The sequence below is a fragment of the Vulpes vulpes genome, chromosome 15, assembly GCF_048418805.1.
Source record: "Vulpes vulpes isolate BD-2025 chromosome 15, VulVul3, whole genome shotgun sequence".
NCBI classification, from domain to species: Eukaryota; Metazoa; Chordata; class Mammalia; order Carnivora; family Canidae; genus Vulpes; species Vulpes vulpes.
The window spans coordinates 61,455,083-61,470,123 of NC_132794.1; the positions used below are offsets into that span (position 1 = coordinate 61,455,083).

Below are 15,041 nucleotides of genomic sequence, written 5' to 3' on the forward strand. Positions count from 1 at the left end.
AATCCATATAAACATTAATTCAGTAACTGTTTCTTTGCAGCAGATTTATAATGAAAGGGTGGAGAGAGTTTGGTTGAGCACAGTGTTACAATATGAAATAAAACTGAAAAATTAAACCTCTTCCAGATAACACTTTTCCCCATCTTTTTAAAACTCATTTGGATAAAGGACATGTTAGTTTTTGATTGACTTATTTTTAAATTTTAATTTGTATATATTTTGGAAGGAGCTGATAAAACTTTTTTTGCACACCTGGGGTTATTAAATCTGTGGTCTGTGAAATCTGTACCGACTATGAATCATTCTAGAATCTTGCCTGAAACTTTGGTTCAAATCACCGATAAGTATTTTTCAGAATAATCTCGAAATGATAATCACAAGTTTTGGGGGGAAATTCAAGTTTACTTAGAGCAGTTAAACTCTTTTCCTATAAGCTTTAATTTTCCTAACATGTTATTATGAAAAATTTCAAACACAACTGAAAAATGTTTACAGTGACCACCCATCTACCTAACACCTAGATTCTATCAATAACATTTTACTATTTTTTATCATCCATCCAGTTAGGACTGATGTAAATTTTAATTCCTTCTCAACTGTAACCAACGTTACCTAATTCTAACACAATTTCCAGGAGGCAAGCCATTATCCTTAAGGCATTCAAAATACTGCCTTAACAACAGCTGTGTGGTCAGGGCTCTTACAGGTAACACAAACTATAAGGGATTTACTACAAGCCAACAGGTGGCAGAGAAAGAACCTCCAACAGGGCCAGGGAAGCATCTGCCATCTTGGTTCCCATCTATCTTTGGTTAACCATCGTGGCTCAAGTTCCATGGCAGTAACTACCAAAGCTACTCTCAATGCCCCAGTCTTCCACGTGTGACTGCAATTTTACTGCTCACTTCTATCTTCACATCTTGAGGTGAAGTGATAACTTTGAAGATAGCCTAGGTCCTATGAAGAATTCTAGCTAAAAGAAGGGAAATGTGGTTTTAACTTTACAGTCTTTATTGAGACAAAAAGGACAGGAGTGGGTTTTAAGTGAGTCAATCTGAAACATCAGTTATAATAACTTTGTTCATTATCTTGAATATTCAACCTCTTTTTCCTCACTTATCTCTATCGAATCTGTTCAAATCCTGTCTCCTCCAGAAAGTCTTTTCCAATCACTTCAATTCCCACATCTGGGCCTCTGATACCATTTAATTTTCCCATCATTTAATTTTACTTCATATTCCCATGTCTTTTATCTCCTCACTAAGAGTAAATTCCTAGAGGGCACATTTTTAAATTATTTTATATATTATATATATTGTTTTTCCTTGGGATGCTAGGCACAGTATTTTTATGATTTTATAGTTTGTGTTCATGTGCCATGTATTGTATAGAAGTCAGTCAGAAGGCTCACTGAAGGCAAATACTGTCTCAGCTTTGAATTCCTCTGGAGCTTGTCATAATACCATATACACAGAAAACATACATTGAACCAAATGAACTATTGACGTTTCTGGCATCCATCTACCATACAAATTTTAGTATAATCCAATCAATGATAAAGACATCTGGCTAAAAATCAGGGAAGTGTTAGCAAAACAAAACAAAACACAATTGATTATATTTTTTTCAACTAGAAAAGTATTCTGTACTCTTTATCCTGTCTGGGTCAGGATTTTATATGTGTGTGTGTGTGTGTGTGTGTGTGTGTGTATAATATAAACCACATAATTTTACATCCCATAATGTGGTTTAAGAAATAGCTATTCACTGAAGGTTTGAAATACTTTGCTATAAAAACTACTTTAAGCCTGGAAACTTTCAGAGGTATCTTGGTCTGGGTTCTCCTCTGAAAGCAGAGCCTTATACAAATATTTGTATATACATTTTTTATGAGAGGGAGATCTCAGGAAGCAGCAGAGAGCGTCAAGCAGAGAGAAATAAGGGGAGGAAGAAAAGCCAACACATGGGTGCATCACTGAACTGGTTACTATGTGGGCAACTGTGGGTGAATCCTGCCAGGACCTTGTAAGGAATGCATGGAGCATCTTTCAGGTCTGTCCCCAAGGCTGACAGGAAGAAGCATTCATCCTTTAATCTCTGTCCCCTGTTGGTTGAGGGATGCCCCAGAGGGTGTTAACTCCCTGTCCCCACCAACACTGCCACACTTTGGAAAGCTGTCAACAGAGTCAGTATAAGCTCTCAGGAGTGTTCCCCACAGCTGTCACTGAAATCAAAGGTAGGAATAAGAGGGTATGAGGCAGGGCATCAAAAGCTTTTCATATGATATATCCTTAGTAATTTTATTTCATCTGCTTTTTCCATTTTTGAAATCACCGTATTTTTAATGCAGAATATTGTACATTAAATTATCTTCCTATTTTAGGAGTATACAATTGAATGATCCTTTCACTATTTGTTTAAAAAGATTTATTTAACGGATGCCTGGGTGGCTCAGTGGTTGAGTGCCTGCCTTTAGCTCAGAGCGTGATCCCGGAGTCCTGGGATCGAGTCCTGCATCCGGCTCCCTGCATGGAGCCTGCTTCTCCCTCTGCCTGTGTCTCTGCCTCTCACTCTCTGTGTCTCATGAATAAATAAAATCTTTTTAAAAAATAAAAAAATAAAAAGATTTGCTTAGGGACGTCTGAGTGGCTCAGTGGTTGAGGGTTTGCCTGCAGCTCAGGTCATGATCCCAGAGTCCTGGGATTGAGTCTCGCATCAGGCTCCCCACAGGGAGCCTGCTTTTCCCTTTGCCTATGTCTCTGCCTCTATCTGTCTCTCATGAATAAATGAATTTAAAAAATTAAAAGATTTATTTAAGAGAAAGAGCACGTGTGCGCAGGGATGGAGGAGGGGCAAAGGGAGAGGGAGAGAGTAAGTCTTAAGCAGACTCTACACTGAGCTTCATGCCTAGTGAAGCTCCATTTCCCGACCGTGAGATCATTAGCTGACCCAAAATGAAGAGTTGGACATTCAACTGAATGCACCATCCAGGTGTTCCACTGTTCACTATTTTCTAATCTTTTTCCTTTATGGACCCTTTAGTCCTTTTTGTTTTGGTTTGCTTTTCTTCTTTAGTATGTTTTTCCAGAGTAAAATCCTTGTCCCCCAAAACTAAGTAATCGGATTAATTATGCTAATGTATTTTCCTTACTTTCAGGAAATTTCCACTTGTATCTTTATGATTTCCTTCCATATTATTGCCTCATATTTGAATTTGTCTTGTTTTTCTAAGTTACTGAGTTGGCCGCCTAGATAAATTTTACCAATATTTCTTGTTTAATAATTAATTGCCTCAGAGATCAGTTTTATAAATCTGTTAAGATTTTGATATGTAGTAATCTCATCCTTTAAATTTAACCGGCAAATTTCCTCTTCAACCAATAATGATTGAAAAAAATATTTTCAGACTTTCAGTTAGAAGATGAAAATATAGTGGTGTTAAGCACCATTTCTCCTTGGTTATTCTGGTAAATTTTCTTTAGAGATTTAATAGCTTTTAAAGTTACATACTTCAATGCAATGTTTGATAGAAAGTTAAACGTTTATTCTTTAGAACCTTCATTATCAATTATACCCTTCATCTGTGATATCTGGGATTCATTTGATATTCTACTTATCTGATGACGACCTTGCCTATCTGCTTCCCATTTGTTTATATATACCTGTTATGCCTTCATCCATCATTTTATTCTTAATTTTTTGGGTAATTTGATATTATATATATATATATATATATATATATATATATATATATGTTACATTAAGTTTTTTTTAAAAAAGACATGTACATACTTAACATTCTTTTATGCCGTTAATAATCCAGCCATATATTAAAAGAATTATACACCTATTCAAAGTGGGATTTATTTCAGGGAATCGAGGCTGGTTCAGTATTCAAAAAATCAATGTAATCCACCAAGGTAAAGAGGAAAAAGCACATGATCTTATTCTATAAATACAGAAAAAGCATTTGACAAAATTTAACATTCCTTCATGATAAAAACCTTCAAAAACAGGAAAAGAGAACATCTTCCACTTAATAAAGCGCATCTATCTACAAAACAAATTACAATTAACAGAATGCTTTCCCCTAAGATAGGCAACAAAGAAAGTTGATGTCTATCTCATCACTCTTATCCAGCATAGTGGTAGCCAATGCTAGAAGTTTTAGCCAGTACAAAAAAGCAAGAAAAAGAAATAAAACGGATACAGATGAGAAAGAAAGAAAACTGTTCTTATATGCAGAAAACATGACTGGCTATATAGGGAAAAACAACAAGTCCTACAGTTACTAAGTGAATACAGCAAGATTGTGAGATACAAGATAAGCATAAAAAAGTTAATTCACTAAAAATGAATCTGTGGACACTACAATTAAAACTAAAATTGCATTTACAATTGCTTAAAAAAAAAAGAAATACTTAAATCTAACAAAGCACTAACAGGATTTGTATGCTGAAAACTATAAAACACTGAGGAAAATATTCAAAGATGGTTTAAATAAATGGAGAATCATTCTACGTTCATGGACGGGTAGACTCAACGTAGTGTACATGTCAGTTCTCCCCAAACTGATACTTAGATTTAATGCAATTCTTATCAAAACCAAGAAGGCTATTTTTGCTTTTGTTTTTTTTTTTTTAAAGATTTTATTTATTCATGAGAGACACAGAGCGAGGCAGAGACAGGGGAAGCAGGCTCCATGCAAGGAGCCCAATATGGGACTCGATACCAGGACCCCAAGATCACGCCCTGAGCCAAAGGCAGACGCTCAACCACTGAGTCACCTGGGTGTCCCAAGAAGGCTATTTTTTTAGAGATAAGATTATTCTAAAATATATATAGAAAGGCTAAAGCAAATATGAAGAATTATTATATAGCTACAATAATCTGTGTTGTATTGGTGAAGGAATAAATACATAGATCAATGGAACGAAACAGAGATCCCAGGAACAGACCCACACCCATACAAATATACTCAACTGTGTTTTAGTAAGTTGTAAAAGCAATTTGATGTAGGATAGAAAATCTTTCCAACAAATGATATGGTACAACTGAACATCTAAAAGCAAAAATCTTGACCTTAGTTTTTTATACCCTATATAAAATATTAACTGAAAATGGATCACAGATATAAAAGTAAAAAAATTTTAGAAAAAAAAAATTCTTCAGGATCTAGGCAAAAACTTCCTAGAATTGATGTCAAATTACGATCTATAAAAATTGAAATTGGTAAGTTGGACCTCATAGAAACTGACAACACTTGCTTGAGAGAAACCCTGTTAAGAAGACAAAAAGAGCTACAGACAGATTAAGAGAAAATATCTGTAAACCTACACATCTGACAAAGGACTAGCATCTAGAATACATAAAGAACTATCAAAACTCTACAATAAATGTACAAACAACCAAATTAGAAAACTGGCAAGTCATCTTGAGATCAAGTTTTTTTATATTCTTCAACACTATATCCTGTGGTTTTCTGACTATTCTATACACTAATGAGAAGGAATACTGCAATCTTCAACTATAATTATGGATTTGTCTTTTTCTCCTTTCAGTTTTACCTCATGCATTTTGAATCTTTGTTTAGATTCATCCACCTTTAGGGCTGTTATATTCTCTACATGAATTTACCTTATTAACATGTTGATTTCACCCTAACTTGCTTTTGATTAGTGTTTAGTATATCCCTCTCCATCCTTTTGTTTTTAAACTATATGTCTTCATACTTAGTGTTTCTTATAGATAACACAATTGAATCACACTTTTTATGCAGTTTGTGAACTGCTGCCCAAGTCTAGCTTTTTTATCCAGCCTGAAATTTTTTAATTGTAATGTTTATGTTATTTACACATAATGTAATTACCAATATGGCTGGGTTTAGATCTATCATTTTTCTACTGCTTCATCTGAAAATGATATTCTTCTCTATGTTAATAATCCTTTCCATATCCAAAACTTACTTTTAGTTTCATCTTATGCATTTCAGCTTGTTCTTCCTGATATAATTCTTGTCGCACTTGTTCCAAATCTTCACGTTGCCGCAGCATTTCTTCCAATTTCTGAGTCAGCTAATAAATTTTTACAGAAACACACAAACATTAATGGGAAGCAAATTCTATTAATAAGTATTTCAGAATTTCTCCAATGTTAAAGAAGTAATTATTTTAATACCATATTCTGAAGCTGTAGCCTTTTTTCCTCATTTTCTTGAACTTTTGCCATCCGATCTTCTTCTCTTTGTTGCTGCATATTGGCAAATTCTATGATTTTTCTGTTTTCTTCTTCCATCTCCTCACGCTTCTTCTTTCTCCACAGAGCCTGCTCTTTCTGAAATTCTTCTATATACCTTCGAGTTACATTCATTTTTTCTAACTTTTGTTGTCTTTCCCTAAAAAGCAATAATAGTGCAGTTTTAAAGTAACAAATAATATTGAAAAATGTGTCATTTCCTTCAATTGACAATAATATGGGAAAACCAGCTTTTCTTATTTATTTGAGAGAAAGAGAATGACAGAGTACAAGCAGGGGGAGGGAGAGAGGGAGGAGAATCTCAAGCAGACTCCCCACTGAGCTCGGAACCTGACAAGGGGCTTCATCTCATAACCCTTAGGTCATGACCTGAGTGGAAATCACACTTCACAGCTTTTCTACTTATAGTTTATTCATTCATTCATATCACAAACATTTTGAGTATACACTATGTGCTACTAAACATGATAGGTATGAATCTTGTAAGTAAAATACTACTTCTAACTTTTCTCTAACCTATTAGTGAAGTTTTATGCATCTTGCTTTATAGAAAGGCCAACAACCTGTTTACATTACACTCAGCTGTCTAGCAAAGAAATGATCAGAAGTCCTCTGACATGATACGAGCATATTTAAGAAAAACAAAGGTTTAATCATTCTGTTACTTAGTAAGCATTTGTTATAATTATCATGCTTACGAAGATAAACAGGAGTTGATCTCAGTTCATGTGTTTGTAACATTTGCTGAGGACTTACTATGTATTAGGCACTGTTTAGTTGCTTTACATCTTCACAACAAGCCTAAGATAAATCAAATCTCAATGTTTAGGCATATAAAGAAGCTGGGATAAACTTACAATTGATCTTCTTCATAGATTTTCCTAACAATTTCATCAATCATGAGTTTCTCTTTTAATAACTGCTCATACGCTTCCTGCTTTTTCTTCTCTTGTTCTTCAAGTTGTTTCTCTAAGTCCAGATAATACTGTGCTTTTACTTTATTTCGTTTGTCCTCCGCAGCACTCTCTTCCTTTATTACTCTCCTATGTTCCTCCATCATGGTTTTGGCTATTTCAGCATCACGTTTCTGTTATTAGGATAAAATTCATCTTTCCATTTTCAAATATTCAAAAGAATATCATTTTCAGATGAAGCAGTAGAAAAATGATAGATCTAAACCCAGCCATATTGGTAATTACATTTGAAATGAGCACAGTATCATAGAATATTTCAAAACAGACAAAATGGAATATTATAAAGCCTATTGCATAAAATATTTTCATCTGTCAAGGTTAAAAGCTAAGGAAAGTTACTGTCACCTGAAGGGTTTAAATGATGAGTCAAACCCTAAAGAGGCCTTCCCATTCCTTCAATTAGGTCTGAAGGAAATACAGGATAACTGATAACTCCACATTTGAAAAACAGCAAATAAAATTAGAAGGACTTTATTAACACTGTGCTTAAAAAGCAATAGTTATCTTTTCTCTTATTTAAAAGTTGATAGAGGCAATTTTTAGCTCCATTGTGTATCAGCTACCATTTACATCAAGGATGGTACTCTTTTTGATACAGGTCTACTATTAAACAGCTCTGAACCACTCTTAATGTTTCTCCCAGTCTAAACTTTCTTGCCATTGGCCTTTGAAGTCTCTCATTTCTCATTTATTAAATGTCCTTTATAATCTTTAAAGAGTCATATATACCACTGTGCCTATTTTTTGTAGCTTTTAATTCATTCATTCAAGACCATTCCCTCTGAGTTAGAGAAATCTTGCTTCTTAATTAGGTTAAACCTCTTATTTGTTTTGGGCATTCTGAAATCACTTAACAAAATAATTTGTCAATTATATATATTGAGGCCATTTTTATTACTCTTTGCCATTATGATGGCACAATCTAAATGCTAGAATGGTTAATGGCGTCAAATAGGCAAGAAGAAACAGATTAAAATATGAATGCTGAATGCCATTCCTGATCTAATTGATGCCTTTACCATATACACTATTAATATAGCTTGACCAACTCTTTCTCTGCTTCTATTTTCTTACCACATGCTGTATTAGGTTCTTTAAAATAATGTGAAATGACAAAAATATTTATGTTTTTGTTTTCACATTGCCATACACTTATAGAAATACAACATTCTCATTTCACAGATAAGGCTAAAGCTCAGAGAGACAGAGCCCAAACTGGTACCTAGATATCTCAACACCTAGTGAAGTCCCAGGACTATTTAATTTTTGTGGACCAATTTTATTTAGAAAATAGCAGCAATTCTTTCAGGAATCAGATTAAAATGTACAACTGCTTTGAGAAACCTCAATTATCAGGATAAAACTATAAGCTACTAGTCAAAAAGTATACTGTTTATGTTCTACTTTATCTCTGCAAAGGTAGAAAAGAACTACATGGCTCAGGAAACCAAATCTCCTGTGCTCTCCTGTAACCTGCCACACCAAAGGTGATCTCAATCACCAGCATGCTGTGTGACCCTCATACTAACACACATGCACAGACACATCACTATGGCCAGCATCTCAGCATCTCGTCATATTAGATGCCCATATTGCACTGCATTGGTTAAGTATTTTGATATTATTCCTCTAATTGTGTGTGTGTGTGAACATATGTGTGTGTTGATATATACACATAGGTTGATATACAGATACAAGTTTTAAAAAATAAAAATGGTTTGTGATATGTGTTACTCTCCAACTTGATGTGTTTGCAGCTTGCTTTTTTATTTTTAACGTATAATATTTTCAGGCCAACTTTAAAAGTCAGAATATTTACCTCTGCCTCCTCTCTTTAATAGCTGTACAACATCTTTGAAAGGGATCTAGGAGAGAGGAAATGCTACCACCAAAATATTCTACATAATAATAGAGAACTATGATAAGAGAACTTACAAGACCATGTAATATTGCAATCAGACCTTTTTATCTACATCTAGCCTTTCTGTGGGACCATGAAAGCTCAAGTGATGGTGTCACCCTGCTTCTAAGTGTTAACCCAATAAACCCTATTCTACATTTACCATATAACACCACTGGTGAGTGTGTCTGAAACTCCTTTGCTCAAGAGTAATTCTTGCCCTGAACTTGGCAGTATGTTAGAAGTTAGAAAAGGGGATAAAAATAGAGAGAAATAGAAGAAGAGATAGCTACTTATAAAACAGGAAAGTTTCCCACCTAAAATTATAAAACACTTTAATTTTTAAAACATTTACAAGTACAAAATGTTATTACATTGGTTTGTCAAAGAATAATCAGAGAACACAAGAAATGCTCAGACCTACTGAGTATAGCTATTCATTCTAAACAGCAACCTCATTCTTTGTGTCTCTGAAAGACTCTAATATGAAATTAGACAAGGCTCGCTATTAAATAATATAGGAGTTCCTGTACCTTAAGTATCTGAGAAGTATAAAAGTATTTAAGAAAACAAGCAGTGTAAATTCTTTATAGTATGCAACAATTTTGAAAAAATTGGTCTATTTTTGGTTTTCTAAATGAAGGTAAAAATATAGAAAACATAATGACAGAAACATGATTACCATTTGCTCGTATTTAATGGCATCCTTCTCTGCAATCTGAGCTGCCCTTTCTTTATTCATATAAGCTGCTTTTAATTTCTTCTCCAATTCTCTGAGCTCAATACTGTTTAAAAAAATAAAAAGAGACAGAAATTTAAAATTGAGGACCATATTTCTTTTACTATTTTAAAAGTCTGTATTTAAAATAAAAAACTTTTCTAAATGTGTAAAAGATATTTATATTATTAAAAACCTTGAAAACCTTGAAAACAATATCCTTTCCTCCCTTCACCCAAAGAAAAATCAGAATGCATATGAAATGAGACATTATAATTAATTTTCCAGACAAAACAACTCTTTTATTTTCAATAATCATCACTATAAAATCTTTTTTGCCACTGTGTGACTGAGAGAAGATGGTTTATCAATACTAGTTAAAATTTCTGTCCAGCTCTACTAATGCTATCGAGCTAAAAAGAATGATAGTGGAACAGTTTAGGGCAAATTACTTAAATTTTGAACCTCAGTTTTGTTATCTGTAGAAGGGGTAGCTATGGGAATTAGTTGATGTATTTAAAAAGCTTAGAAAAGTACCTGTTACACAGTAAACACTCTATAAATGGTAACTATTTTTTTTTGTTGGTAACTATTTTTTGATGATGATGATGATGATGATGGAGTGTAACTCCAGTAACTATAAAAAAAATAAGTTATCCTTCATAGGTAACTGGGCTTGTTTACTGATCTGTTTAAAATGAAGACTGCCCCAGAAAATCTCTGAGCTACTTTTGAATCTACCCTTTCCCTAACTATAGTGGAAAACAATATGCTATACACAACTTTTCATTTTAATGTGCCAGACATAATTCTGAATATAAGAATTCTGAGGGATCCCTGGGTGGCACAGCGGTTTGGCGCCTGCCTTTGGCCCAGGGCGCGATCCTGGAGACCCGGGATCAAATCCCATGTCGGGCTCCCAGTGCATGGAGCCTGCTTCTCCCTCTGCCTGTGTTTCTGCGTCTCTCTCTCTCTGTGTGACTATCATAAATAAATAAAAATTAAAAAAAAAAAATTCTGAGCTGGAAGGGTCTTTAGATGTTACTTAGATGCACATCTTAATTCATTAAAAAAAAAAAAGATTCAGGGGATCCCTGGGTGGCTCAGTGGTTTAGCGCCTGCCTTTGGCCCAGGGCGTGATCCTGGAGTCCCGGGATCGAGTCCTACATCAGGCTCCCGGCATGGAGCCTGCTTCTCCCTCCTCCTGTGTCTCTGCCCCTCTCTCTCTCTCTCTCTCTCTCTCTCTCATAAATAAATAAATAAATAAATCTTTAAAAAAAAAAAAAGATTCATTTATTTTAGAGAGGTGGGGAGTAGCAGAGAGAGAGGAAGAGAGAGTCTAAAGCTGACTCTGCTGAGCCTGAGCCTGAGCCTGAGGCAGGGCTCTATCTCATGATCCTGAGATCGTGGCCTGAGCTGAAACCAAGAGTTGGAAGCTTAACTGACTGTGCCACCCAGGTGCCCCCAACACATCTTAATTCTTACTAGAACACAGGCACTCACCCAACAACTTACAAGTACCCTATACCTTCAAAGAGACAGTCCTCATGACTAAGGGAAGAGAGAGGTATTGGTGTTGTGATGTGTTTTTCTTGCCCTTACTATTGCAGGTGTCAGTATGTATGACACAATAGATGCTTTCTTTCGGAGCACCTGGGTAGCTCACTGGTTGAGCATCTGCCTTCAGCTCAGGTCGTGATCCCAAGGTCCTGGGATCGAGTCCCACATCAGGCTCTCTGCAGGGAAGCCTGCTTCTCCCCCTGCCTATGTCTCTGCCTCTCTCTGTGTGTCTCTCATGAATAAATGAAATCCTTTAAAAAAATTGCTTTCTTTCATAAAAATAATAATATAAATGAGGATTAAGTTTCCAGGTTACTCTACATATTTAACTCTAAGAGGGCCCTTGTATATTTACAAGGGTTTTTGTTGGAGTTAGGTATTAATATTTGTAAACCAATGTATGAACCCAATCACAATTTATATTACCCCTCCAAAACAAAGTGCATCAAATTAAAAAAACTAACATGCAAATAAATGACCTTCACTTGAAGAACAAATACACACACATTTCTGTTGGATATATACCTGGGGAGTGAAATTTCTGAGTCACAGGGTAAGGCTGTGTTCAAATGTAGTAGAAAATGCCAGCTTTCCAATGCTTTGTACAGATTTACACTCATAGTGCTTAAGCACTATGCTATACATCCCAGCCACACTTTCCAGTCTCATCATTCTTTTTTGTTTCATCACTCTTGTGAGTGTGTAATATATCATTGGGGTTTTAATTTGTTTCCCTATTATTAAAATGAAACAGACCTTTTCATGTTTGAGCCATTTCTGTATCTTCTGTGAAGTTTTTGTTCAATTTTTGCCCTATTTTAGACTAAACTGTCTACTTCTTATTGTCGCATAAAAGTTCTTTATATATTCTTAACACAAGCCTCTTGTTGCTTATATAAATTGCAAATATTTCATTCCATTCTATACTTACTCTCACAGTGGTTTCTTTAGATGAAGAGAAGTATTCTAATTCATCAATCTTTTTCTTCATTGTCAATGACTTCTGTGTCATGTTTTAAGAAATGTTGCCTACTGCACAGACATAAAGGTATTTCCTTTTATTAGTCTCTCAAAACTTTGTTTTGCCACTGACTTTTAGACTATAATCATTCAAGAATTGATATCTGTGTGTACTGTGAGGTAAAAATCAAGTTCATTTTTGTATATATGGCTATTGAATTGATCCAGTACTATTTTATAAAAATGTCCATTTCTGAATGCTGTGCAGTACCAGGGCAATGACAATGTTCTGCAGTGTCACAAGGTTTAAGTGTACATCTATGCATAGATCTGTTTTTGAATGTATTCCACCCTTCCTCAACTGGGGTCCCATAAGGCAATTAAATCCTGCAGAAGACTGAGTAGATACATTTTAATTTTCTCATAGATGGTATATAGTTGGTATTGTTTTAGATCCACAGGAGGTTAATTAATTCATTACAGATAAAGGATACCTTGGACCATTAGGGTTTAAATTTTCTGGTTGAGAAGATCTGCTCCATTCTATCCCATTGATCCATTTGTTTATGCTGTGCTAAAACCACACTATCTAAATTATTGTAGCTTTATAATAATTTTTCATATCCTAGAGAATAAATCACCAATTTTGGGCTTCTTAAAGATCATCTTAGCCATTCTCGGTACTTTGTATTTCCATATACATTTTAGAATCAGCTTGTCAAATGTCACAATAAACAATACTGGCAGAGATTCTGATTAGGATTATACTGAAAATAATTGTTATAATAATAATTATTATTATACCGAGAATATTGATTATTCTCAACTTGGAGAATATTGGTATGTTTACAATACTGGGTCTTCAATAAACATGGTATATCCTTCCAATTAGGTTTTTAAAAACTCTATTGGTAATGGTTTATTTTTTTTTCTTTCAGTGTTGAGGTTTTATATCTATTTCATTAGGTATTTATTTTTTATGCTCTTTTTAAAAAAATTTTATGTTAAAAAAAAAATTTTATGCTCTTATACAAATTATTTTTAAAATTTCATTCTCTAATTGTTGCTAATTCACAGAAAACACCTAATATTGTATATTGACTTCACATCCAACAACACTGCTGAACTTATAATTCATACATAGATTCTTTTTGATTTTCTACATACACAATCATATCATCTAGGAATAATGAAAGTTTTATTTCCATACTGCCAATCCTAACACCTTTCATTTACTTTTCTTGACTTATTGCACTGGCTAGTATGTCCAATACAATGGTTAATAGAAGGTATTATAGCAAGCATCCCTGTCTTTCTAGTAGAGGTAAAGTGTTTAATGTTTGCCATTAAGTATGATGTTACTATAAAGTCCATTTTATTCCTAATTTGCTAATCCTTTCTTTAATCTTAGAGTAATGCTGATGTAAATCAATTGGCTTTTTCTGCTCATACAGTTTTTCTATTATATTTTATTAATGGAATGAATTACACTTACTGATTTTCTAGCTAAGTCACTTTGTATTCCTAGAATAAGTTAAAATAGTCAGATATAATATCTTTCTCACATGCCACTGGATTTGATATTAATTTCAGATTACAGTAGCTAAATTCGAGAGAAAAACTCATCTGTTTTTTTTTTTAATCCTATTGAGGTACTGATCGGGAAGTGTTCCCTCTTTTCTCACTCTGCAAAACTATACGAGACTGGAGATTGAATGTTTGGTAAAATTCACCAAACGCCTAGCCATGTAGGTTTCTTTGTGAACAAAGTTAATTACAGATATCTTTAAAAGTTATAGAAACACTTAGATTTCTGTTTCTACTTGTGCCCATCAGTTTGGTAAATTTTTTATGAATTTATCTAAATTTTCAAATTTATTTCTATCAAATTGTTCACAATATCTTATGATCTAGCAAATATTTGTATGATCTATAGTGATATGCTATCATCCATTCCTAAAATTGGTTATTTGTGCATTCTTTTACATTTATCAATTTTATCAATTTTATTAGCCTCTTTAAAGGCACAATTTTATAGAAAAAAATAAAAATAAAAAATAAAGGCACAATTTTTGGCTTTGATTCTACTTTATGCTTATATTCTAATGTATTTGTTTCTGCTCTTATTGTTCTTCTACATCCTCTTTATAATCATTCCAGACTGAAATTTGCTGATCATTTTCTAATAATTCCAGCTGGAACCTTCATTTCTAATCGTCATTCTGATTATGAATTACTCTTGAATAAAAGCTCTAACTAAACCCCATGTTTGGGGTTTTTTATTTTTTTTTTTTTATTTTTTTATTTTTTTGTTTGGGGTTTTTTAATTCTATAACTTTTTTATTGTCGTAAAATACAATAAAACAAAAATTTGCCATTTTTAACTATCTTAAGTGCACAGTTTTGTGGTGTTGATTACATTCACAATGTTCTACAACCATCTACCATTATTTCCAAAAATTTTGCATCACTCTAAACAGAAACAGTGTACTTGTTTAAACTTGTTTAACACCCCATCCCTCCCTTTCCCTAGCCCCTGGTAACCTCTAACTACTTTTTGTCTCTATAAATTTACCTGTACTAGTTATTTCACGTAAGTGGAATTATACAGTATTGATCCTCTTGTGTCTGGCTTATTTCACTTAACATATTCCTCTCAAGGTTCAGCCATATT

General features: G+C 33.9%; 1 protein-coding gene across 5 annotated transcripts in view; it reads right to left on the bottom strand.

Annotated features, from left to right (window-relative positions):
- MNS1 (meiosis specific nuclear structural 1) overlaps nucleotides 1–15,041 on the bottom strand; it is a 65,095-nt gene that overhangs the window by 9,038 nt on the left and 41,016 nt on the right. For all 5 annotated transcript variants that reach the window (XR_003234818.2, XM_072738593.1, XM_072738592.1 and 2 more), the window contains 4 exons: nucleotides 9,812–9,914; nucleotides 7,113–7,342; nucleotides 6,178–6,394; nucleotides 5,967–6,074 (listed from right to left, as the gene is read on the bottom strand). Coding sequence is in view for 4 of the 5 variants with exons in the window: in XM_072738593.1 (XP_072594694.1) it covers nucleotides 5,967–6,074; nucleotides 6,178–6,394; nucleotides 7,113–7,342; nucleotides 9,812–9,914 (658 nt within the window). In the remaining variant the exon portion in view is untranslated. The remainder of the gene's footprint in view (nucleotides 1–5,966; nucleotides 6,075–6,177; nucleotides 6,395–7,112; nucleotides 7,343–9,811; nucleotides 9,915–15,041) is intronic.